The sequence below is a fragment of the Echinops telfairi genome, unplaced genomic scaffold (genome assembly GCF_000313985.2).
Source record: "Echinops telfairi isolate 266 unplaced genomic scaffold, ASM31398v2 ScPeMD7_6;HRSCAF=24_0, whole genome shotgun sequence".
In the NCBI taxonomy this organism is placed as follows: domain Eukaryota; kingdom Metazoa; phylum Chordata; class Mammalia; order Afrosoricida; family Tenrecidae; genus Echinops; species Echinops telfairi.
In genome coordinates, this window is record NW_022103902.1 from 1420858 (window position 1) to 1445446 (window position 24589).

At 41.1% G+C, this 24589-nt stretch overlaps 1 protein-coding gene across 1 annotated transcript; it reads left to right on the plus strand.

Annotated features, from left to right (window-relative positions):
• Nucleotides 1-2425: 2425 nt before the first annotated feature.
• Nucleotides 2426-12876, plus strand: LOC101645408 (PEST proteolytic signal containing nuclear protein). Its single transcript, XM_030884446.2, has 5 exons — nt 2426-2496; nt 2572-2734; nt 4697-4771; nt 9627-9682; nt 11066-12876. The coding sequence occupies exons 1-5, from the start codon at nt 2441-2443 to the stop codon at nt 11190-11192; spliced, it is 477 nt and encodes a 158-aa protein (XP_030740306.1). The 5' UTR covers nt 2426-2440; the 3' UTR covers nt 11193-12876.
• Nucleotides 12877-24589: the final 11713 nt, after the last annotated feature.

Consider the following 24589-nt stretch of genomic DNA (forward strand, 5'->3'; position numbering starts at 1 on the left):
TCTTCCCCTACTCCTTAATGAAAAGAACAGAATTATATAATTTGATTTCATTTTGGCTGCTCAGAATAAGTAGACTCTACATAAAATCCCTTAAGTGCAGTGCTCCTGAATTCTAGTAAATTACTATTTGTTATAAATGTATTTGTGATTTTATTATTTTTATAAAACGTATTTATTCCCCCTTTAAAATATAAAATATAATTTTTGTAGCTAAGATTTTTCACAGTACTATCACATTTTCTCACATTAGTCCACTGTTTAATCCATTTGCTTTATTTCCTAAATGCTTTGTGCATTTTACTTCTTAATTGTTAGACAGGGCATACAGAGAAAATAACTGGATCCAGGTGACAGATTTTGCCTTTCAAGGCCAATAGTGCACTCTCACTCCCTTCCTTCTCCCCCGTGGCCTCACCAAAGAGTAGATATGACCTAAAAACATTGTGGTTGATTTTGTAAAGCAAGCACTTCTTGATGGTGGGCAAGGTCAAACCTTGATTTACCATATCCAGAAATAAATTGCTGGTTCTGGAAACAATCCGGTGTAGAAATGACCTAATAAACATAGTTGTTTCATCCTGGGTGTGAACCTGTGAAGTGGGTCGTCTTCCTAGTTTGCCTCTTCACCTGTTGGAACTCAGATGTGAATAAAATGAAGCATCTGCTAACTGGTTAAGAATAGTTCCTCCCAACACCCTCTTTGATGCTGCCTTGTTTGGGAGCCGTCTCCATGGAGATCTTTCCTATGACTTACTGGCTTGGGCCATATAGTACTGTCTTCCACATACCGTATATATTTGTGTAGAAGCCGAGTTTTTCAGCGCATTTAATGCAGTTTTTGGTAAAATTAGGTGACTCAGCTGATATTGGCTTATACTCTATTATATATGGTAATTAATATAGTTATCACACTATTGTTAATCACAGTAAGAACTTTTTTCCCCTCATATACATTTCTAGAGTCTTTATTCCAAAATTATTTCCTAGGTTAAAGGAAATTACAATAAAACACCAAAAATAAAAAGGTTTTAAAAGGACCAGAAACTTGGAAGAAGTGTAGCTTTTTATTCACAATTCAGAGTCTAGATGAATTCTTAATTTTTTTCAATACTATTTTCTTTTGATTATTTTACAATTACTTTTGCCCAAACTACGGGCCTTTATATGTAAGGCCAATACGTTTTCTGTTTCTGAATGCCCCTTATGTCGCACCAGTGAGTTTGTAAAATTAGCTTTGTGTTGGGTACAGAAAAGTATTATTTGACTTTTACTATAAAATACAGTTTACTAAAGCAAAATAAAATGCAGAATAAAATTTAGCATAAATGCTTTTCATTTTAAACAGCCTTTGAGAACACAGATGCTTGCATAGTTTAAAGAAATTGAGTTCTGTATTTCAGTTATTGGCTAGCAAGCCAATCTTTTATTCTTCAGGTGCTTTTAATCTAAAATACGGGAATGGCACCTCAAGTGCTTTCTATCAATCTAGGTCTGTAATCTTTTAAAAATGCACTTACCCCAGTCTATCTCTGTCTTGTTTCCCCAACTACCCACTCTGGTTTTTTAGCCTGCTTTCTCAACTATTGTCAGTAGCACCCCCGTAAAACATCTTCTCTTCTCCGTAAATTGACTTATTTACCCTGGTAGAAAAACAGGGTGAAACTGAGAAAGAAAAATTGGTAATGATCATCTAGCTTTCTCCTGTATAGCTTACCCCCAAGTTTATAAATAGCCTCGTGTCAGGTACGCAGGCTATGAACTAATCACTGCTCTAATCCAAAAACCAGCAGAATCGCTTACACACATCTGAACATTTCAAACTTGTGTACCTTCTATTTTTTGAAGTCATAGATCTTTCTTTCACTGGAAAGGGTAATATATAAACTTAAGCATGATTGTTAGTTGCTCCTAAAGGTAAAATAGGTCATAGAAGAGTTAAATTACTCAGGAAATATCTTGAGGTACTCTTAAATTCCTTTTCAACCCCAGTTTCTATGAGGTGTATTTGAGGAACACAGCACTTAAGAAGCAAATTCTCCAGAATGTATCAGCAATGGTAGTTTCTTTCTTATTAAGTAGGGTGTGAGATATATCAGTGGTACATTATTAATGAATATTATAATTTATTGCCCAAGTATATTATGTGGTATCACTAAATGTCCACAAATGAGTTTGTGTGGAAGAATTTATAGACCTTAACTTCGGCAAAGTTCCACAAATTACCACTCTCTTGTATAACTGTTAGTGTTTAGTTGAAGGAGCTTTACTTGGTGTGAACCCTATGTTTATAATTTCAAATTGCTGTTACTTTATGCTGGTTAATCCATGGGAGCCTCTTCTACTGCCACACAATCTCAGTTCCTGCTGTGTGCTCTAACAAACAGTGGAAGAGACTGTCGGGTCAGTAGGTGGCAACTACAGAGGTGTCTTCCTTGTAGCGATGCTTTTTGAGGTTGCTGCTCCCATCAGTCTGCTCAGTAAAAATAGCTCATCTTGGTAAGTTGTTTCGACTTCACCAGGACCTGAAGAAGAAGCAGAAAAACCTGTGAAAACTAAGACTGTTTCTTCCAGTAATGGAGGGGAAAGTTCCAGTCGCAGCGCTGAGAAACGATCAGCTGAAGAAGAAGCTGAAGACTTCCCTACAAAGCCTTCAAAGATCTCCAAGTTTGGATTTGCCATAGCTAGTCAGACGACAAAGAAAGCACCAGCCATATCCATCAAACTTGGATCAAGTGTGAGTTGTTTTGAATCTAATGTTTGTACTCTGTCTTAGGAATTTGTTTTGGAAACCTATTTAACAAGTTCTGGTAAATTAAGTATAAAAAGGACATTACTTTAGGAAATAACCTTTGATGCGTGACCTGCATTTAAGGTGATTAACAGAATGTTCAGGAACGGTCTAGAATATTTACCATAGAAGCTGTGGTAGAGAGTTTAAGTTAAACAAAACCTCTGAAAGCTACTGTACTTGGAGAGAATTTCAGTTCTTTCAGTGCCAGCACTGTTTAAAATGATAGCTTTAGAAATGTTTTATCTCAGATTATTATTACTAAAGGATTTTTGGATACTAGCTTCCAGATGAACTACTTTAGAACTGTAAATGGAACTTGAGTATTCATATTCCACGAAAGATGTATGTTTGTTATGAACCGTGGAGCTTATAGAATGACTTTAGATATTAGGAATCATGACGCTGACTTACAAATAGGGTAGGGCAATTTTAGATGGTTCAACCAAAAAGATTTCTTCAATTACTTTAGTAGTTCATTGCCATTGCATGTAACATTTATGTATGCTGTTTCCATACAACTCTATTTCTGTATTTGATATTTATTCAGAGAACTTTTAAAAACAGCATCATTTTCCAGTCAGTCAGTGTATGTGAGATGTGCGTCTGGGTTGTTTGTTTTATTTTAAGTTGTGGTAAAAATACATGTGACATGCCATTTGAGCACTGTGTACTTGTACAGGTCCACGGAGTATCCAAGGAGATACCCCTCTAAGTCAGAGACCCAAATTCCCGCTTGTCCTAAGTCCGTGATAGGACTTAGTAATTGCTGGTCACTTCAGGAGTTGTTGGTTCTATTGGGCGGTGGTGGTGGGGTGCCAGACACAACGTTTTAATCATTGGAAAACAATCCTGTTTTCATAAAATAAATTACAATATAAATGTAATTTCCTAATTGGTGAATGGGGTGTAGGACAAAAAAAGACTGAAAGTGCTAGTTTTGCTTATGTCGTGAAAAAGTAGTTGATTAACCAACAAATACTTGAATGTGTTCTATGTTGTGTGTACAACATGGCATCTTTAAAACAGGGCGTTTTTAAAGTCTATAATCTCTGAGGTGACATTTTTCATCCCTTCAAAAGTAAATGTTTATGATGTACAAGAAAAGATGACTAACTTTGTTTCAGTGAGTCATAGATTCCACTCATGCGGTAGAAAAATCTTCTCCAGGGGAGAAGTAGACATAAGACTGTATTGATAGCAACCTGTGTAAAACCTATGAACTGATAAACCCCATTTTTCAAAAGAGGATGGATTTTTCCAAAGTACTGAGTTATTTACTGTGCAGGCATACTTCATTTTATTGCGTTTTGTTGATAGTTTTTTACAAATTGTCAGCCATGTCAAGTGGCTTTTTTTCCCCTAACAACTTTTGCTCGTTTCTTATATTTTGGTAATTCTTAACATATTTCAAACTTATTCATAAAGTTGTTGCACACATGATACACTACCAACCAAAACCAGGCCCACTGACAGAGTCAATTCCAACTTAGAGTGACTGTAAAGGACAGAACCGTCCCTGGTGTCTGAGATGGTAGTAAGTCTTTACAAAAGCAGACTGCCTCATGTGCTCTCCTCGGGGTGCCTGTGGTTTAAGTCACCAGCTTTTGGTTAACAGTCCAACAGTAACCCCACTGTGTCACCAGGGTTCCATGTAGTGTAACCATAATTTGTATATGCATTGGGAAATAAACCCCCCCCACCCCCCAAAAAAAAATTGTGTGGATTTATATCATAACACTTTATTGCCGGTCCAAACAACCTGCATTAACCCTCTGAGGTATGCCTGTGTAAGTTCCTGTGAAAACATTACAGTTAAATCTTTAAAGATCAGTTAGTTATTCACAGCACTAAACAAGCCTGTACACATACTACTTACTTGATACTTACATTTTGTTTCTTCTTTAGAAGCCGAAAGAAACCGCTCCGACTCTTGCTCCAAAAACCCTTTCAGTAGCAGCAGCCTTCAATGAAGATGAAGATGTAAGTTGACACCCAGCTCTGCTGCTTTCCCTTCGGGTCTCTAACGTTAGTGTTAGTGGCAAATTGAAGTTGCCTTATGATTCTGGTAGATTTTCTTTGCAATTTTCAACCGTTTTCTCTGTGACACTTATAAAAAAATGGATGCCTGCGTGCTTATATATATTTACGTTCCTTGGTTGTAGGGTTATTTTAAAGCATGATTGATTTTTGTGTCAAGAAGCCCAGGAGCCAAATCACCAAATGCTTATGATAATATGTCTTAGAAGACATGGAAGCGCCCCCCCCCCCAAAAAAAAAAAAAGTTTGAATCTTCTGTGTGTAGTACTTTCTTCAGTTAGGGTTTTCAGTAGTGACACATTATATCTGCATTTAACTTAAGGAAAACAACCTTTTGTACTTGCTTCCTGTATCTCAAGGAGGAATACCACTTTTTAAGTGCTACAAGTATTTCTGAGTTTCCCCGTAATAAATAGGTCTACGAATGTGAGCATGAAACTCTTCTCTGCTGTTCTCAGTCACAGTTCCCTCATGCTACTCACAATATCTCTGCCCCACCATGGTTGTCAATGAATTTTACAATTTTCAAGAATAATTTTGACTGAATTCTGCCTTCACCTCTTACTTAAACAGTAGTATTTCCCAAGGTGGGCAGTACCACTGACTCCAAGGGGTACCGGAACGATCCAGGAGGACTGCAAAAGCAGATGCATGTACTTTATCCTAGAGTATCCTGGCTATAGTACAAAAGTTTTTAAATGCTGGAGGGTGCTGCAGAATATTTTTCTGAAAAGAGGGGAGGTTGCCCAAATTTTGGGAACCCGTAAGCTTTAGAAACTAGTTCACCCTTAGAACCTTTATTGTATAACAACTAAATGCTATCTTATATTAAGTAATTGCTCTGCAAAACAATGTACAATTAGACATTCAGAGGTAGGTGGCCAAGCCCTGTGGGGCTGAAGTGATTAGGGGGTGAATGTATAACAGGTTGAAAACTGTGGCATTGGGCAAAGTTTTGGTGAACCCAGTAGTGCTTTTCTTCTTTTTTAAAATTTTATTAGGGGCTCATACAACTCTATCCCAATCCATACATACATCAACTGTGTAAAGCACATTTGTACATTCCTTTTCCTCATCATTCTCAAAACATTTGCTCTCCACCTAAGCCCCTGACATCAGCTCCTCATTTTTGTCCCCTCCCTCCCCGTACCCCCCTCCCTCACGAACTCTTGATACTTTATAAATTATTATTTTGTCCTGTCTTGCCCTGTCCAATGTCTCCCTACTTTTCTGTTGTCTGTCCCCCAGGGAGGAGGTTATATGTAATCGGTTCCTCCTTTTCAACCCACCCTCCTTCCACCCTCCCGGTATCGCCACTCACACCACTGGTCCTGAAGGGATCATCTGCCCTGGATTCCCTGTGTTTCCAGTTCCTATCTGTACCGATGTATCCTCTGGTCTAGCCAGATTTGTAAGGTAGAATTGGGATCATGATAGTGGGGGAGGAAGCATTTAGGAACTAGAGGAAAGTTGTATGTTTGATCGTTGCTACATCGCACCCTGACTGACTTGTTTCCTCCCCAAGACCCTTCTGTAAGGGGATGTCCAGTGGCCTATGAATGGGCTTTGTGTCTCCACTCCACACACCCCCACACCCCTTCACAATGATAGGAATTTTTGCTCTGATGATGCTTGATACCTGCTCCCTTCGATACCTCGTGATCACACAGGCTGGTGTGCTTCTTCCATGTGGACTTTGTTGCTTCTGAGCTGATGGCCGCTTGTTTACCTTCAAGCCTTTAAGACCCCAGACACTATATCTTTTGACAGCCAGGCACCATCAGCTTTCTTCACCACATTTGCTTATTCACCCGCTTTGTCTTCAGCGGTTGTGTTGGGAAGGTGAGCACCATGGAATGCCAATTTAATAGAAGAAGGTATTCTTGCATTGAGGGAGTATTTGAGTGGAGGCCCAATGTCCATCTGTTACCTTAATACTAAGCCTATAAATATATGCACATAGATCTGTTTCCCCATCCTCATATATAAATATATTTACATATGTACATGCCTTTATTTAGACCTCTGTAAATGCCCTTTGCCTCCTAGTTCTTTTCTCTATTTCCTTTCACTTTCCAGTAGTGCTTTTCTAAGCTGAGACAACAATCAAGGCACAAGTGAGTTTTGTAGGTAGAATTTTGTAGAGAAGTTATATGTGGAATAGCTACAGCCAAGATCACTAGGTAAAGAATCTGTTACCACACAGTTCTTTGTACTTATTTCTACACGTTGAGTACTTTTTATATGCAAGGTGCTATAAAGTTACAAAGATAAGCTAGATGTTCTTCAGAAATTCAACCTATTAATGACGGTTACTTATAAGATCACGTAAGAGATGAGATCAAAAGTACTTGAAGGGATGAACTTATCAGGAAATTCAGATTAGAGAGATCATGAGGTTGGGAATTAGAAGACCTAGATTCTTTTCCAAATGCTGCCTTGCCAGTTAACTAACCACCAGAAAACTTTTTAGCACATCACTTAATCTTGATGGATCTTTCTCAACTGTAAATTGAAGGATCAACCCAGAACATAGATTTTTTAATTATTTCTCAGGGGCTGCTATAATGTGGAAAGGTGATCCCTAACAGGTTTTGAATTCCTCCTATTTCAAGGTGTTCTGGCATCTCTAACATTCTTAGAGATTAAGTAGTATATTGCTATGTGCAAGTCATATGAATGGCGTGTACAAAAATGCAGAGGCTAGAAATTTGTAGCACCTACATAATAGCTTATTTTGAATGACTAAGAATTTGTATATCATTTCACATAACTTTATTTAACTTTCCATATATCCCTGTGAATTGTGAGATATCTTTCATTTTGCAAATGGAGAAGTGAAGAAATATGCTAATGTAAAATAATGCTGGCTTAGAATTTAGGCTGTCTTTTTTTCTTCCTTTTTAAAAAATTGCATCAAAGCTAACTGTTTTCCTTATTTTTATAAACAAACTAGGCCAATTCAGACAGCATTCTTTTTCTTGTGATGGGTTAATGTAACTAAAGCTTAAATCAAACTCCCTTCCTGCTGTAGAGTCCATGCTGACTCCGCAACTCCATGTGTGTCCGAGGAAAACGTTACCCCACAAGAATTTTCCTTGGCTTTTTCTTTTTTTAAGTAAATCACTAGACCTTTCTTGGGGAGGTGTCCTTGAATGAATTCATCTCTGATCTTTCAGGTAATTGATGAGCAAATTACCCATTTGTGTCATCCAAAAAATAAAAAAGTATTTCATGCCATTAACACGTTTTCAAGACTACAGGCCAGTGATTTTGTAGAATGCCCTTCAGTCTGGGTTTCTCGGAACGGTCTCATCATTAGTATCACATTTCTGACTTGGCAGGAATACTGCATGGTGATGCCAGATTCTCAGTGCGTGGCACCAGAGAGCACATGCTGTCATGTTGTCCCGTTACTGGCAATGTGTTAACTTTGATCATTTGATTAGGTGGAGGGAGTCCACCAGGTTTCTCCACTTGCTCCTTTTGAAATGAAGACATGTAAGGAGATGTACTTGAAGACAGTGAAAGTGCACGAACCCCCACATCCCACTAGTCCTAGAGAATTCACTTACTGATGTGTGCATCCAGTGATCGTCCTGCTCCAGAGCAATCATAGTAAAATGATAAAACACAGATTGCATTCCTCAACATAGCTATGTCATGGTCAAAATGCCTTTGTAAACAAGATGATACCAGCCATTTGGCCCTTCTCTAAAGAATGGAAGGTTCTGAGACTTTTACCATGTCAACACAGTCTTTTTATGTTGTTAAATAGAGGGAATTAAAAGGGAGCACCCCTTAAAATTTTTTAAGATTAGGTAACAAAGTCAGAAGGAGCCAAATCAAGACCTACTGGTTTTCCGTGGAAGCTGGCCGAGTTCCCCTTGTTTGCTGAGGGGAACGAGTAGAGCAGGACCATTATGTGATAAAAACTCCTTCTCTGGTGAAACTGCCCCAGCTTTTCCTGCTGAAGCTTTGGCTAACTTTCTGAAAATACTCTTATTAATAAGATGTTAGTGCCCCTTCCCCCACAAAGTCAAGAAGCAAAGTCCCTTGAGCAAAAACTGGCCATGACCTTTGCTATTGAATTAAATTGACCACTTCTACCATCATAGAATGCCAATAGAAGAAAGTATTCTTGCGTTGAGGGAGTACTTGAGTGGAGGCCCAATGTCCTACCTTAATACTAAACCTATAAATGTAGGCTCATAGATCTATTTCCCCATCCTCATAAATATATTTGCATATGTACATGTCTTTATCTAGACCTCTATAAATGCCCTTTGCCTCCCAGCTCTTTCCTCTATTTCCCTTGATTCTCCTCCTGTCCCACTAACTATCATGCTCAGTCCTCACCAGGATTTCAGCACTTCCTCTTTGTTACGTTCCCCTTGATCATGCCCTACCAGGTCTCCCACACCCACCTCCCCACCAGTTTGCATCTCTTGTTGTTCCCTTGTCCCTGGGTTTGTTAACACCTCTTCCCATCCCCCCACCTCCCCCTCTCCCATGTCCCCCCGGAACTGTCAGTCCCGTAGTTTTCTCCTCCAGATTGTTCATCCAGCCTGTCCTATCCAGACAGACCAAGTTAACTTTCTTATCTCGTTTGCAAAGACAGTTCCAATTACTGTCTAGTCAACAGTAACTGGCTTAGTTCAAACGTGTTAGGGTTTTGTTTGTCTTCACCGGTGTTTAAAATTCTATGAGACTTGTTTGTATATGAAGCATTTTTTGTAATCATGTGAATGTTATCTTTATGCCACCATCTTGGACTAATTCTTATTTCTTTGTATAGAGTGAACCCGAGGAAATGCCACCAGAAGCAAAGATGAGGATGAAGAATATTGGAAGGTATTTACTTTTTAAACAAGTGTAGTAATACAGGTGAATGCAAAGCAAGAGTATAATTTTTGAATGTTTACTATCTTCTCAGTTATTTTGGCAAAATTATTTCACTACTTTTTATAAGGTAGCTGGTTAAGTAGGATTTCAAAGATGAGTAAGATGTGTACTAACTAATCCCCATGAACAAGAATAGTAGTATAACACTAGTTACATTGCTGATGTTTTATGAGCTGTTGTATAAAGTCTTGTTTTTCTTGGTAAGGAAAAGTGACCATTTAAGATAAAACTAGAATTTAAGGCTATTTTTAAACAACCTATGCTTTTCATATAAGTTGCAGATTATTTTTATTTTAATATTTAATTTTATCCTGCTGTGAACCGATTTTCAGTTCTATCACTTAGGGTGTCACTCTTCATTTAATCTTGATCCTGTGTACTCTTAGTTTCCTTGAACCTTGTTGCCAAATGCCGAAATAAGACAAAGTAAAAGCATTTTGTTTTCTTCCGTGGCTCCTCATGCTACAGAGATAAAGTTAACTTCAAGATAACATGATGCTTTCTTTGTATACATAAATGTATAACTTCAGAAGCTATCGAGAAAATTCAACTTCAGATCAACCCATCTTATGTCCCCATTTCTACCAAATACATAAATATCCCCACATAACTTAATTGCTAAATCGATATGTAGGCTTCAGTTCCATATTTCAGTTAGAAACATCCAATGGATGCCTGCCCTTGTTTTATACTGGAAGTATATTGTAACATAAAGATCCAGTATAGTTATATGTATATGAACAGATAAAACTCAAGCAGGTTCATAACATGGCAGTGAGCATTGCAAGGTGTGGTTCATGTTCATGTGTTTCTCTGTTTCATATCGTTGTTATAAAAATGTTGGTGGAAGAATACCAAGTTGATTGAATACCAACCTATTGATAAGGGTGCAACCCAGAATATAAAAAACTAGGGGCTTCCACCCTTAGCTGTGTATCAGAATCTAAAGTAAATGTTTGTTAAAGTCCACCTCAGGCATAAGGAAATCAGAATCTTTTTTATCATTTTATTAGGGCTCATACAACTCTTATCACAATCCATACATACATCAATTGTGTAAAGCACATTTGTACATTCATTGCCCTCATCATTCTCAAAACATTTCCTCTCCACTTAAGCCCGTCATCAGCTCCTAATTTCTCTCCCTCCTTCCCTGCGCCCCACTCCCCCAATTTTTTTTTAATTCTGTAAATGCTTCTGATCAGTTTAAGTTTATAATAGATGATAAATAATAAGAGTATATTTAGTGAAAAAAAAAGTATATTTAATGAATTCAAAGCACAACTCCTAAGTGTTTTATATAACATTTTAAATCAATTTCTTTTAACACAGGGATACACCAACATCAGCTGGACCAAACTCCTTCAACAAAGGAAAGCATGGGTTTTCTGATAACCAGAAGCTATGGGAGCGAAATATAAAATCTCATCTTGGAAATGTCCATGACCAAGACAATTAAATGATGTGTTTTATGATTGGGGCGTGGGTGGGTGTAAAGTTAAAAGGAACAGTTTCCTTTTTTAAAGAATGGCATAAGACTATCTTTGGAGCCACTTTTTGTTTTGTTTTTGTTTTGTTTATTACTTTTTTTAATTAAAGATTGCGTGATACACTAATAAATGAGAGTTTGAAATTAGAGGTAATTTATGTTTTATATACAGATGTCAAGACATTTGCTAATTTTGTAGTTTCATGTGATTAGTTTCCAAAGGTTACAGATAATAAATCAGAAATGGTACCTTTTTAAGAATTGCATATTTTTTTAGACAACTGTTAGCACATGAGGGAATAAAAAAGTTATTGTCTATTTAAACTGGTTCACAATACAGGCAATTACTCTCTAAACTCCCTCATATAAATTGTCTGGCTCCCGGGAACAGCCTTATCGAAAGGGAGTATTGGGAAGAAAATTGTTACTGGACTGAAAGTAAATTTAGATAAAATTCAGCATTTTTTTCCCCATTCGGGGCATTTGTTTCAAGTCATAAAGTAGTTTTTGCATTGCTCTCAGTAGGTACAGATGCTTAGCTCTTTAAAAGTAGCCATTTTTTGACATTTTATGTAAACTGTTGAATATTTGAAATTGCTCACTTCACCTTACTGGGTCTTGTCTTAACCTTCAGTAGTCTTAAAGAACAACAACCATTTGCTACCAAAGTAAATCAGTATTTTGAATGTGCTTCTCTTGGTTTTGCTACTAGCTAGTTCTGAAAGCATTTCCAGCCAAACTTGAGGAAGCTGTTTCTTTTAAAAAACAAAACGCCACCAAAATAGTTAAATGTACATATTGCTTGAAGTTTTGGCTGTTTTTATTTTTTAAAAGGTTTGAACACCCAAAAAAGAAAGTAATATTGTTTGGAGATGGGAAGGGGAAGGTGCACTTTCTGTACATTGTCAAAGCACCTAGGTTATTAGTCTGTGAGGTCCAATTTTGACCTTACTGCAGGAGTTCTTCCTATTAGAATACTATGGCTCATTTTAAATGTATGTGTAATGACCAATGACCTTCTCAAAAGCACATTTACATACTGAAGATGGAAGGAAAGAAAATGCATCTTCAAACAGTTAAGGAATCTCTAAGCATATATTCTTTGTTCTGTGTGATGGATTTAAGGTGATATTTTCTTTTGTATTTTTTTATTGTATATGAGCTTTTTCTTAATGTGACAAGTTAAATACATCTCTAAAAGCATAGTCACAAAAGAACCAAAATAGAATGATTTCTTTGAAAATTCTTGCAATGTTAAATTTGGAGGTAGCTTCAGGTGTTATTGGTGGTAACTGCTCCTCGAGCTCTTTTGATAGGTAATAACTCCAGAGAAGCAGTCTGACTGTTGTATATTCCCAACACTTTGTTCACTTGCATTTAAGTTTAGAGTAAGTCCCAAGTAAAACAATGGAAATGTATATAGAACTTTTAGTTCTTACTTACATGATTTAATTCTATCAAGATACATAAATTTTACTTACTTTGATGTAGGCAAACTTTCCATTTTTGTTCATTTTACTGTTTATGTTAGAATAATATCCCTCTCCTATACTTTTCTTGACCCAAGTGAAAATATTTACTGAAGGTCAAGATGGGAGAGAGAAACGACTGAGATGAATGTCTTTACTGAAATACCAATAAATTGTCAAACTCAGTAGCATTCTTTTTTTCTATTCCACCTATTTGTTGCTGATCTTTTGTTTTTTAAAAAAAAGGTAATTGTTGCATTTATCCTTATTGCTGGCCAAAGTAGTGGAAGATGTGAAAGTCGTATTATTGGAGTCTACTTGTGCTCGCTCCGGCAGCACATACACTAAAATTGGAGTCTACTTAATTTAACAACAGTTTCGTGGCATTGCAGCCTCTCAAGTGGGAAAGACAACAGAAACAAACAAATGTAGCTCCTCTTTTGTCAGAGGGCCCGCCCAAGCTGCAGAGGGTTCTTGAGAGGCGAGTGCCTGCTGCCCTTGAGCCGCTTGTGGCTCAGCAGCCCTATGGGACTGAGTTGAATCACTGTTACCATTGCGTTAATGGTCTATTACATATGATGCACATATACAGTTCAATTGTCCTATCATGTTAAGAGTTGTACAATCACCACCACAACATGGGAACATTTTCTCCTACTCCTTAGGTCCCCCTTTCTCCAGCATCCCCTGCCATGCCCCTAGGTGATATCCAGTTCTCTCTAGATTTACCTACCCTGGGTTTCTTATCCAGAAAATCATATGACACAAAGATAATGAGAAAAGATAAACCTTAATTAAAAGGAAAATATCTGAAAATGTGTCAAAAGGTAGATCAAATGATAAAATGTTTTAACCTAACTACATCTGCTGTAATCCACAACAGTGCTGTATAGTAATGAGGCTATTCATATCCCTGGACTGTGTTCAGGGGATTCACCAAAGGCTTAATCCATGTGGGGCCCTGCAAATGCATTTTGGGTTTCCACTACCTCCATAGCCCGTAAACCCAGGCATTCAGAATTTAAGCTCTGATACTGTTCCCACCTACAATTTGGATTTGACTCATAGTCTTTGGATCACATAGGTTGGTGTGCAGCTTCCAAGTGGACTTGGTTGTCACAAGGCTGTATTCTTTACAGAAGTAGGTAACCTTGTCTTTAACCATTAAGCCACTGCACTGCCCGGAACTGCTTAGCAGTGGTTCTCAACCTGTCTAATGCGACACCCTTTAATACAGTTCCTCATAAATTATTTTTGTTGCTACTTCATAACTAATTTTGCTACTGTTATGAATCGGGTAACCCATGTGAAAGGGTCATTCAACCCCCAAAAGTGTCGCGACCCAGAGGTTGAGAACCCCACTGGCTTAGAGGCATACCTACCTTGGAGAATCCTTGATGGTTAAAACATACAGTACTATCTACCACTTATTATAAAAAAAGGGAAGGTGATCCTTAATGGATTTCATAAAAAATTGAAAGATGCTTGCTCCCTGCGGGCTATTTATATCCACATTCTTAGATGTTTTTTCATAGTTAATGTGCTTTCTTTATCCATGTACTGTGCATTCTTTTCTCAATACAGTTGTCACCCAGACTTCTCTTTCTTGGTTATCATGAATTCTAAGGTCACATTGGTTGCCTTCCAAATTACATTTCCATTACATTCTCCTTCACATTTACTTTGCTAAACCGATCATTAAAACAGCTTTTTAAAAGTTTCTTCTAAAAAAAAAAGTTTCTTCTAGCTTCTTGATAAGGATATTAGATATTTCCCTTTAGAGATACCCTTTTAATAGCTGAAGTGCTGGTGCTTCACTCAGGCATTAGGTAAAGCAACATTTTAGAATTCAGGTAAATTTCTCATTACAAATGAGAGCTGAGGTTCAAATGTGTTTTCATGACACTGGAAATTTTATTTTTCTAATCAAGGGAAATTTTCTTTATCTACTTTTTGAAAAAGTTTCAGACTTCACAAAATTGCAAAAATATAAGTTTCTCCTTATACCCATTTCTTATGTTCGCCAAATATTAACTAGAGTAACTGGAAGTAGATTAGCGTGATAACATCCTGCAGTGTAGTTTTACAGGCCTTTTTTCACATTTCACCATCTGCTTCAGTAATGTTCCGCTAGCCCGAGATGTAGTTCAGTTGTACAAAGCGCATTTAGAGGGACTCTCGCTAATCAAATTGAAGGTGACTCATGCCTGCTTTTTCGGAAGCAGATCACTTGGGCTTTTGTAGGAGGCCTCTGGGTGGACTAGTTTCCAACCTGTAACCCATAGCCAGGGACTATCATTTCTCCTTCAGTCTTTGTACTTGTGTAGACGGTCACTCAGCTTTGTTTTCCCAGATGTTTCCTTAATTTATGCTTTTTGGCAAGAGTAGCACAGAAGGGATATGTCCTCAGTTGTATCATAGCAGGAATCACATGATATCAATTTGTTCTAATGCTGTAGTGTAAACCTTGATTCCATTCATACTTGAGTATAAGCCAAACCAAGTATCAGCCGAGGCACCCAATTTCACCACAAAAACTGCATTAAAAATGTGCTAGAAAACTCAGCTTCTACTCGAGTATATAGGAACTTTGTTAGGCTGATCTGGCAAAAGTCTTCATTGTCCCTGAGACCTCTGATTATGAGCACACTCGGAGCTTCATGGTCCACTCCTTTACCATGCCAAGTTCCCGGGCATATTGTGATTATGCAATGGGGATTGTCTTGGCGACCGGTTTTTGAAGTCCCCAATAAAACTTTAAGAAGGAAATGTAAAAAGTTCTTCACTGGGAAGTTCCTATTTTTGCCTCATTTGGTTTGAGGGCTTGATACTTTGCTCAAGGAACCCACTGGAAGCTGTTTAATTCCCATAATTCACATACATGGTTAGTTAACAGGGAAAGGATACAGGCTGAAATCAACCAAAGGAAGGAAGTGACAGGGAAGAGTGGGCCTGAGAAGATGCCATAATAAACATTTCCATCGTCTTCAGGAAGTATTACCCTCTGAAAATCAGTCTGTGCTACCCCAGAGAGTATTGCCTAAGTAAGACTTACTAAAGTTTCAGTATCCAGAGTTTTTATTGAGGCTTTTTCACACGTGCAAGATGGCCCATGTGATCGAACGCCGTCCCCTGGTACTGGTGCATTGGCCTGCTTACTACCCAGTTTGCAGTTCAAACCGCCATCCACTCCATGAGAGAGATGAGGCTGTGTTCCCAAAACCATATGTAGGGTCCCTGTGAGTTGGAATTGGTTGGTGGCTGTGGATTTGGGTTGGCGTGGTTTTTTTAGGAAGTAAGGGGGCGGCCTGGTGGTCGCAATGATTGTAAGTGCTTGTGTGCTAACCAAAAGTTGCCACTCAACACCACCAACCACTGTGGGAGAAAGGTGTGGCAGCCTACTTTTCCTGGAGACTTGCCAACCCTCTGTCAAGGGAAAGAAACATTGCTGTCTTGTGCTGTCCTCAGACTGTTTGCACTGAGACCGTGGTTGCCGTGGGTCGGCCCCTTGTTAAAGGTCTCCCGCTTCTGCTACTTACACTGCTATTCTCTCCCGCAGAGCTGCGGAGTCCAGGACAGCGGTGGGTTTGTTTTTTAAGAGGTATTTTGTGTGGGAAGACACTCGACTAAAGCGCTTTCTCATCGTACTTTTCTACTAATTAGCCGTCATCTGTGGTTCTTGTTTGCCTAATTATTTTCTATAATCATCATCCCTTCTACTTTTGTTAACGGAAGCTCTTATTATAAGGAAGCGTTCTCCCCAGTTATTTTTCTGGGCATATAGATGCTTAGGTTATTCTCTGTGTCATTAACATCATTTCATTAATCATTAATGTAATTTCCTTTGTTGCTCAGACGGCCTTAGATTTAGTTGATCATGGTAGCCACTTCAAGTTAACTCACACCCCTTTGACCTATTTCCAGGTTTTCATGAACACAGTTGACCTGTGAATCACACAGTTTTGAACTGCTTGGGCCCAGCCCACCGATAGGCAGATTTTTTTTCACCTGTGGCTTTTGTGGTGAAAGGAGAGTAGGCAGTTTAATGGATTAAGTGTTGGGCTGCTAAGGACATGGTCAGTAGTCAAGCAAACTAGCTGCTCCAAGAACAATGAAACTGTGCTTCCATGGAAGTAGAGTCTCTGATACGCTACCAAGCAGTCTCTGCCTTGCAGGGCATCTGTGAGTCAGTCGACTCACTCGACGCGCGGTGCTTATTGTAGTGAGTTCAAGGTCCCAAGTCTCTCCTTAAAACCATCCTGTGAGCGGTTCTGGAGAGAGAGACCTCACCGACAGATGATTCAGCGTGTTTGGAGCCAAGATAACTGGAATACTTGGGCTCTCTGCTGCAGCAACAGGAACAAATTCTCAACTAAGTGATTCCCTGAAGTTCAAACCTGTGTTCAAGCACCAACTGGAAATCCTATGCTGATTTTTGACTGGGAATTCGGTTCCCACAGCCTCATGCTGTTCAAGGTCAACCGTGCTTCCTGACTTCCCTACACCTCAGTGTCGGGGTTCAAGACTTTCCCGCCTGCAATCCAGGAGTCAGTGACTTTGTTGCAGCTGCTCTGGTGTGCCCAGGGCTCTCGTACTCTCCAACTGAAGAATGGGCACAAGGACAGCGAAGCGGCCCCAGAAAGCAGTTTCTCTGAGGGAAGGAAAGCCCTGGCGCAGCAGGTGGGGCCTGCAGTGAGTTTTCTCGGAATGAACTGTGTCTAGGCTTTTAGGAGGTTTGGGGTCCTTGGCCCCTGCCTCTCCGGGTTATGAACAGGCTCATCCCCGGGCTGGTCCGATTTCTCAGATGCAATCATAAGCGTGGGCATGCTCAGTCTGGCTCCGGGCATGGATTTAATTCATGACTGGAATGATGCTTGCAGGTTGAAGAGTTCCATTGTCCTGGCTGTTGAGACCCTCGCCCGGGATAATCCTGCCACTCCCAATGCACCCCTGCTCTGGGCCCCTTTCTCCCTCTGCCTGTGGGCTCTCCTCGCTCACCTCCCCTTTTCTCAAAGTGGCCTTGGTCCCGATGAGGGGACAGTGGTTGTGTTTGAGGACAAAGTCGGAACAGTATGTGTGCTCCTCGGTACCGAGGGTTGTTTTTAGGCCTGCTTAGCAGACACAGAGGCAATGAGTACAAGGTGCTTCAAAAGGTCCTCCAGGAGGTCATACTGACTCTTCCATTATCGGTCCAACATCACAGAAGTTCATGCTAGTCTTCCTCTTGTGCATTTTCCTAAGTCTTCTAACTGCGAGAAACCTGGCTTAGACTATCTACCGTATACTTCCTTATTTGCTTAATTATATAATTACCTATCTATCTAGTATTTTGGAATAACTAATTTCCCAACAAGAAAAAGGAACCTCGGTCTCAGGCTCAGATATGTGAGTGCTGTAGGCCACAGGAGGGCAGAGCCAGGGGCTGAAGGGGACACGACATGGGCACTTCGCCCCTTGCACACCCTGCCCCTTTCTCCTCGGCCCCAGCCGTGCCCAGTGGCTCTGACTCCCAGGAGAGTTTGCCTTAATCCCTGTTGACCAAAGACCAAAAGTTGGTTTGCAGGCAGCTTCCTCGCCTTGCTCCTCTACCTCCTGAGTGCTGGGAACGGGTGAGGGAACAGGAGGGCTTCAGCTCATCCTGGGTTTGTGTGGCAGGCCACCCACAGTCCAGTGGGCCCAGCAGGCGTGTAGACTTGGCAGGGAACGCCTCTTTCCTGCGGGGTCTGCTGGGCAGTGGGTAGAGTTGTGTGGTGGCCTTGCTGTGTGTGTCACCTAGGCCCCGGCCATGGGCTGGCTCTCTGGCACGCGGCAATGCGACCCTGCACTCCAGCCAGCACCTGCCACCAATAATCATGGGGCTTGTTCCAAGAATATGGGGACCGAGTCCTCCACCCGCAGACAGACCTAACAGTGCACCAGTTTCCTCGTGCTGGCTGCCTGGCTCTCTCGTGTGTCGTGCTACCTGACTGTCCCTAGTGGGCTCGTCCTGTATTCTTTTGAGGTGCCTTCGTCCCTTTCCTGGGACTTGTGTCGTAGCGTTTCCTGACCGTTTCAGCGTATCTCTGAATGGACTTGTCATCAGAGCTACTAAAAGTTACCTGTCTTCAATAAATGTGGGGTTGATTTAAAAAAAAAAAAAGAAAGAAAAAGGAACCTAACCAGAGCATGAGACAGGTTGTCCCCGTTATCAATGAGAGCTGTGCTTCTGCTTTTATAAGTGGAATTTGTAGGCATACACTTGGCTCTTATTTGGCCTTACAGACGCAGGAAGGGAGCCCTGGTGGCCTCGGGTTCCTCGTTAGGCTGCAGTATACAAGGCCAGCAGTTAGATGCCACCAGCCTCCCTGAGGGAGAGAGACGGGGCTTTCTACTCCCATAGTTGGCCTCGGGAAGACATAGAGGAAAAGACTCGAGTGTTTCAATGACTTGTCATCCGGCCGTGCACTGTGCACATGATGCTGGGAAGGACTTGTTGGGAGCAAGGAACCCGAGGGACGTAGCGGGTGACAGCTAAACCTTGCAATCAGCAGTTTGACCCCCACAGCTGCTCCTCGGGAGAAAGATGTTCCCGTCGAGAGTTACAACCAAGAAACCCACAGGCTAGTTCTACTCTGTCCTATAGGGTCACCAGGAGTCAGGGTTTGAGGGAAGGGTTTAATCATTTTAGAGTGATGGCAAATTGATGGAACATTGAAGGACAAGTCAGATGTTGGTAATCTGGGAACTGCCTGTCCCTGTGTATACTTGCTTGAGTTTTGGCCTTAGAATCTTTCAAGTACAACTTTACAAATAAAGTACAACTTTACAGAGTTAGGTAGGTCGATTCTTTTGTGTGCGCCTCCTTTCAGGATAACTCTTTGTTCATTTGTAATCCCATTGATGCATTTGTTTCTATTTGCATTTCTTGGTGGCTGGCTGCCCTGTTTTGTATGTGAAAAATTACCAAACTTCTAAATGTCAGAATTGTACAAAAAAGGGTCACTCCTTCCTATCCTTTTCTATTTCTATTCATAGCTACTTTCTGTAAGTAATCAGTCGATTTGGTTTCTAATTTGTACTTCCTGCAGCTCTTTTTGTATCAATAAGCAAATATTTTCCCCCTTCATGAGACAGTGTGTTCATATAACAAAACTCACTGCCATGGAAACCTTCCCGCCTCATCGTGACCCCACAGGACAGGGCAGAACCATCCCCGTGTCTGAGACAGACTCACAGGAGTGGAAATTCTTTCTCCTGAGGAGCGGCAGGTGGTTTTGAACCACTGACCTTGCCAGTAGCAGCCAACAGGTTACCACTATGTCATCAGGCCCCTCTTCTTTTATACAGTTACGACCGTACTTTGGATAATAGACAGTTTGTGACTGTAAATAGTTTATCCAATGTAGGAATTGAGATTAGTTCTCACGTTTTGCCATTACAAGGCTGCAGTTGAGTTGCCTTGTGCATGTGCTTTTCATACTGCTGGGATGTATCTTCAGGTAACTTCCCAGGAGGAGGATTGCTGGGTCTTAATGTAAGTGTGTGTGTGTGTGTGTGTGTGTGTGTGTGTGTAATTTGTCAGATATTGCCAACTTCTGAAAGGTCCTACCAGTTTGCTTTTGCACCAGTCATCTATGAGAATGCGTTTTCCCAAAACCTCACTACCAGAATATTATTTATCCTGTTTTAATTTTTGCCAATCTGATAGCTGGACAGACTGCATTTCCATGTAATTCTGATTTGTATCTCTGCCTGTGAGTGAAGGGGAGCCCTAGTGTTGTGGTCCAGGGGCCATGGGGCCGGTTCCAAACCATGAGCCGCTGTGCACAGCAGAACAAAGTACTGCCTGGTCCCGCGCCATCCGCACACACGGTTGTTCCTGTGCTTGATTTGGGCCATTGTTGCAGCCGCTCTGTCAGTCCATCCCCTCCAGGGCCTCCTCATTTGCTGCCCTCTGCTGACCAAGCACGAGGTCCTTCTCCAGGGACTGGTGTCTCCTGACAACACAGACAAAGTATGTATGACAAATCTCATCGTCCTGGCCTTGAAGGAGCACTCTGGATGTACTTCCAAGAGAGTTGTCTGTTCTTTTCGGCAGTCCTGGTGGTATGGTGGTTACAGCGCTCAGCAGCGAACCTAAAGGCCAGTCATTCCAACCCACCAGTCCCTGGCAGAGGCAGATGTGGCCGTCTGCTGCCATCACAAGTGCAGTCGTGGAAGCGCGATAGGGTAAGCGTGCTTTGTCCTGTCGGCTCACTGTGAGTCAGCTCTACTTGAGGGCCCAGGTCAGATAACATGCTCCAGAGAGACCGCTTGGAAGCAGGCCTAGCAGTCTGTTTCTGCAAAGCCTGTCTGAAAAGCTCTGCACACGCGGCATTGCCCGGAGTCAGGATGACCTTGACAGCAGCTAAGGACAGCATGCTGAGTGCGCGCACAGTGGAGAAATGCTCACAGCAATGGAAGCCACAGAGCAGAGGCATGGCTAAGGAATTCATGACTACATTGACGGGAAAATGGAAGCATGCCAGATGACTCAGAGAGGCCTCAGCCTAGGACCCTCCGAGACTGGTGGATGCTGGACATGCAAGAAACAGGACCTACACAGACAGGTGCACCTGTAAGCTCTAGGTAAAATCTCTAGCCAGAATTTAGGGAGCTAATTAGAGGATGATAACAGGAACTCCATAGAGGATTTTAAAGGAGAACTAGGATATTTAAGGGAATAGGGTCAAAATAAGTCCTAATTTTATAACCAATATGCACCATTATTATGAAGCTTTGGCTCTATTTCCAGTTTTGACACCCTTATTTTCTCAGTGTCTACATCTTTTGAAAAGAAATGTTACACACCTTCATTCAAGTGGCTCTAAGTGGAGGCCAATGAAAATATAAGACCCTACCAAGACTTTAATATGGTAGCTTAGCTATTAGTAGTCAAAAGCTAATAGGAATATAGTTTAAGTATTTTAAAAACAGAGAAGGGAAGATAGATTGGGTGAGGTTGGGCCAGTGGGCAAAATTCCAAATACTTCGAGTGCTTGATTTAAGGTGGTATAGATGGAGCCTTGGTGATATAGTGGTTACACATTGGACTGCAATCCATATGGTTGGCAGTTTAACACCACCAGCAGCTCCAAGGGAACAAGACTAGGCTTTCGACTCCTATAAATAGTCACAGTCTTGGAAACCCAGAGGGGGTCTCTATGAATCAGCATTGACTCGATGGCAATGAGTTTGGTTTGATACATTGAAACTCTAGCTGCCACCACTTGTCTGTCAGTCTGTCATACTGTAGTGACATGTGTTGCTGTGATACTGGATTTCATGTCACTGGGATTTCAAATGCCAGCAGGGTCACCCAAAGTTCTGCGGCGCTTCCAGACTAAGACCCAACAACGAAGGGCAAGGCTCTCCCCTTTGGATGAAGAAGCTGCTGAAAACCATGCAGAGCTTCAAAGCATTTTCAGATACTGAGAGCCCAAACAAAGGCAACAACATCGTTGGAGATACTGCCGGCAGAGGTCCCTCAGCTGTGAGGGCACTCGCAATGTGACCGAAGAGGCAGAGCTGATTTTTAAAGGGGAGTCATCCCCCACATGAGTGGGGTAAACCTTGTGGGAGGGGAGCCTTCAGGATCTTCATTTGCTGATGGAGCAAGTCTGTAAAGAGAAACAACTGCAAAAATCTTATTTAGAATATGTAAAGTATGAATTTAGGAAAATTGGAAGTAGTCAAAAAAAATGAAATGGAATGCATGAAGATTGATATCCTAGGCATTAGGGAGCTGAAAAGGACTGGTATTGGACATTTTGAATCAGAAAATCATATGATTTACCAAACCAGGAATAACACAATCAAGAGAAATGGCATGGTATTGTCAGAAAGGATCTTGCTAAATCCATCATGAAATACACTGCGATCTAGGATCCATTTTATCTATGCGACTTGAAGGAAATCCAGCCGATACAACTATTCAACTTTATGCACCAACCACAAAAGCTAGTGATGAGGACATCGAAGCACTGTGCCAACGACTTCAGTCAGAAATTGATCAGACACGCAATCAAGATGCATTGAGAGTTACCAGTGACTGGAATGTAAGAGCTGGAAACAAAGAGGAAAGAACAGTAGTTGGAAAAATATTGACTTAGTGGCAGAAATGAAGCTGGAGACCGCATGATAGAATTTTGCAAAAACAATGGCTTGTTCATAGAAAATAACTTGACCTTTTCTGTAGGAAGGGACAATGGATCTCTATCAGTGCTAAAACCAGACCAGGGGCCGACTGTGGAACAGATCATCGATTGCTCATATGTACGTTCAAGATAAAGCTAAAGAAAATGAAAACAAGGCCATAAGACCTCGAAGTCTGTCTGTCCTACCTAAGTTTCAAGACCACCTCAGGAACAGATTTGACACATTGAGCACTGATGACAGTGTATGCCTATTGTACAACCCCGTCCTGCTATGCATGTGGTTCCCTGTAACTAGGGGTCTTGCACGCCCCCTAAGTGTATATAAGTCTTGGTTAGAAATACATTCTCTCTCTCTGCACGGACCTGGCTGCTGAGATCATGGCTGTCTAGGAGGTGAGCAACTGCATGCCTTATCTTGCCTGATGTCTCTTTAATTTTACCCTCAATTACACAACAGCCCCTTGGACCCATATGACTGGAGGCTGGTGCCCTACAAAATCTTTCCCCAAATGATACTAGGGGCTTGCTGTGCCTAAACTCTTGGTGCAATGTGGTTTATGTTGAACATTTATTTTCTTTTGGGGCATCTGGAATTTAGCAAATGCTAAGCCAAAGGATCATGGATCGCAACCTTCAGTATGGATGACAACCCAATATAAAGAAGAACAAAATCCTCACACCTGGACCAACAAGTAACACGACCGTCAATGGAGAAAAGGCTGAAGTGGTCAAGGACTTCGTCTTAGATCCACAATCAATGCTCAGGGAAGTAGCAGTCAAGAGATCAAAAGAGTTGCATTAGGTAGATGTGCTGCACAAGACCTCTTTAGAGCAAGGATGTTACTTTGAGGACTAAGGTATGCCTGACCTAAGCCATGGTATTTCCAATTGCCTCATAAGCATGTGAAAGTTGAATACTGAGTAAGGCAGATGAAAGAAGAATTGATGTATTTGAATCGTGATGCTGGAGAAGAATATTGAAAGTACCATGGACTGCTAAAAGGATAAACTCATCCATCTTTGAAGAAGGCCAGAGTGTTCCTTAAAGGCAACGCTTCCTCTTACATATACTTTGGGTATACGGTCAGGAAAGACCCGTCCCTGGAGAAGGACAACATGCCTGGTAAGTGGAGAGGCATCGGAAAAGGAAGGTCCTCAATGAGATGGATTGACAGTGGCTGTGAAGGGCTTACGGGAGGATGGCACAGGACCACTGACAGGGTACCGCTCTGTTATGCACAGGGTCTCCATGGGTTGGCATCTAACAACAACAAACAGAGGTTGCCTAAGTGACTGGCCTCCATAAAAATGTTGGCTGTTGAGTCTAATGAACCTCCTTGATACATTTGACCAATAGGAGCTCCTTCAACAACTTCTGTGACCACTTGACATCTCCTCATTATTCTGTGAGACTTTTACTTTGATATATATAAGATGTGCCCTGGAATCTGCCATTCACCGAGGACCCTCCTTTGGCTGGGGAGCGGCTTTTCGACTCAGTGTCTGCATACTAGGGGTAGGCGCTGCTGGGGTGTGTGTCAGGCTTTCAGACCACCTCACCTACAGACCAGGAATATAAGGATGCACAGTACAGACAGACACATGCCATTCCTGGTGGCAGTTACTCAGCTACCCAGAGAAGCCTCAGAAAAAAGCCCTGACGATCTGCTTCAAAAACACAACAGCCAGTCAAAATAACAATTTATAATTGATCAAGGGTTCA

Excerpts from the sequence above, each read along its gene's own strand:
- LOC101645408 (XM_030884446.2), top strand. The coding sequence starts at position 2,441 with ATGCTTTTTGAGGTTGCTGCTCCCATCAGTCTGCTCAGTAAAAATAGC. Across the intron at positions 2,497-2,571 it reads AGTAAAAATAGCTCATCTTG|TAATGGAGGGGAAAGTTCCA; the intron begins GTAAGTTGTTTC and ends TGTTTCTTCCAG. Across the intron at positions 2,735-4,696 it reads CCATCAAACTTGGATCAAGT|AAGCCGAAAGAAACCGCTCC; the intron begins GTGAGTTGTTTT and ends TTTCTTCTTTAG.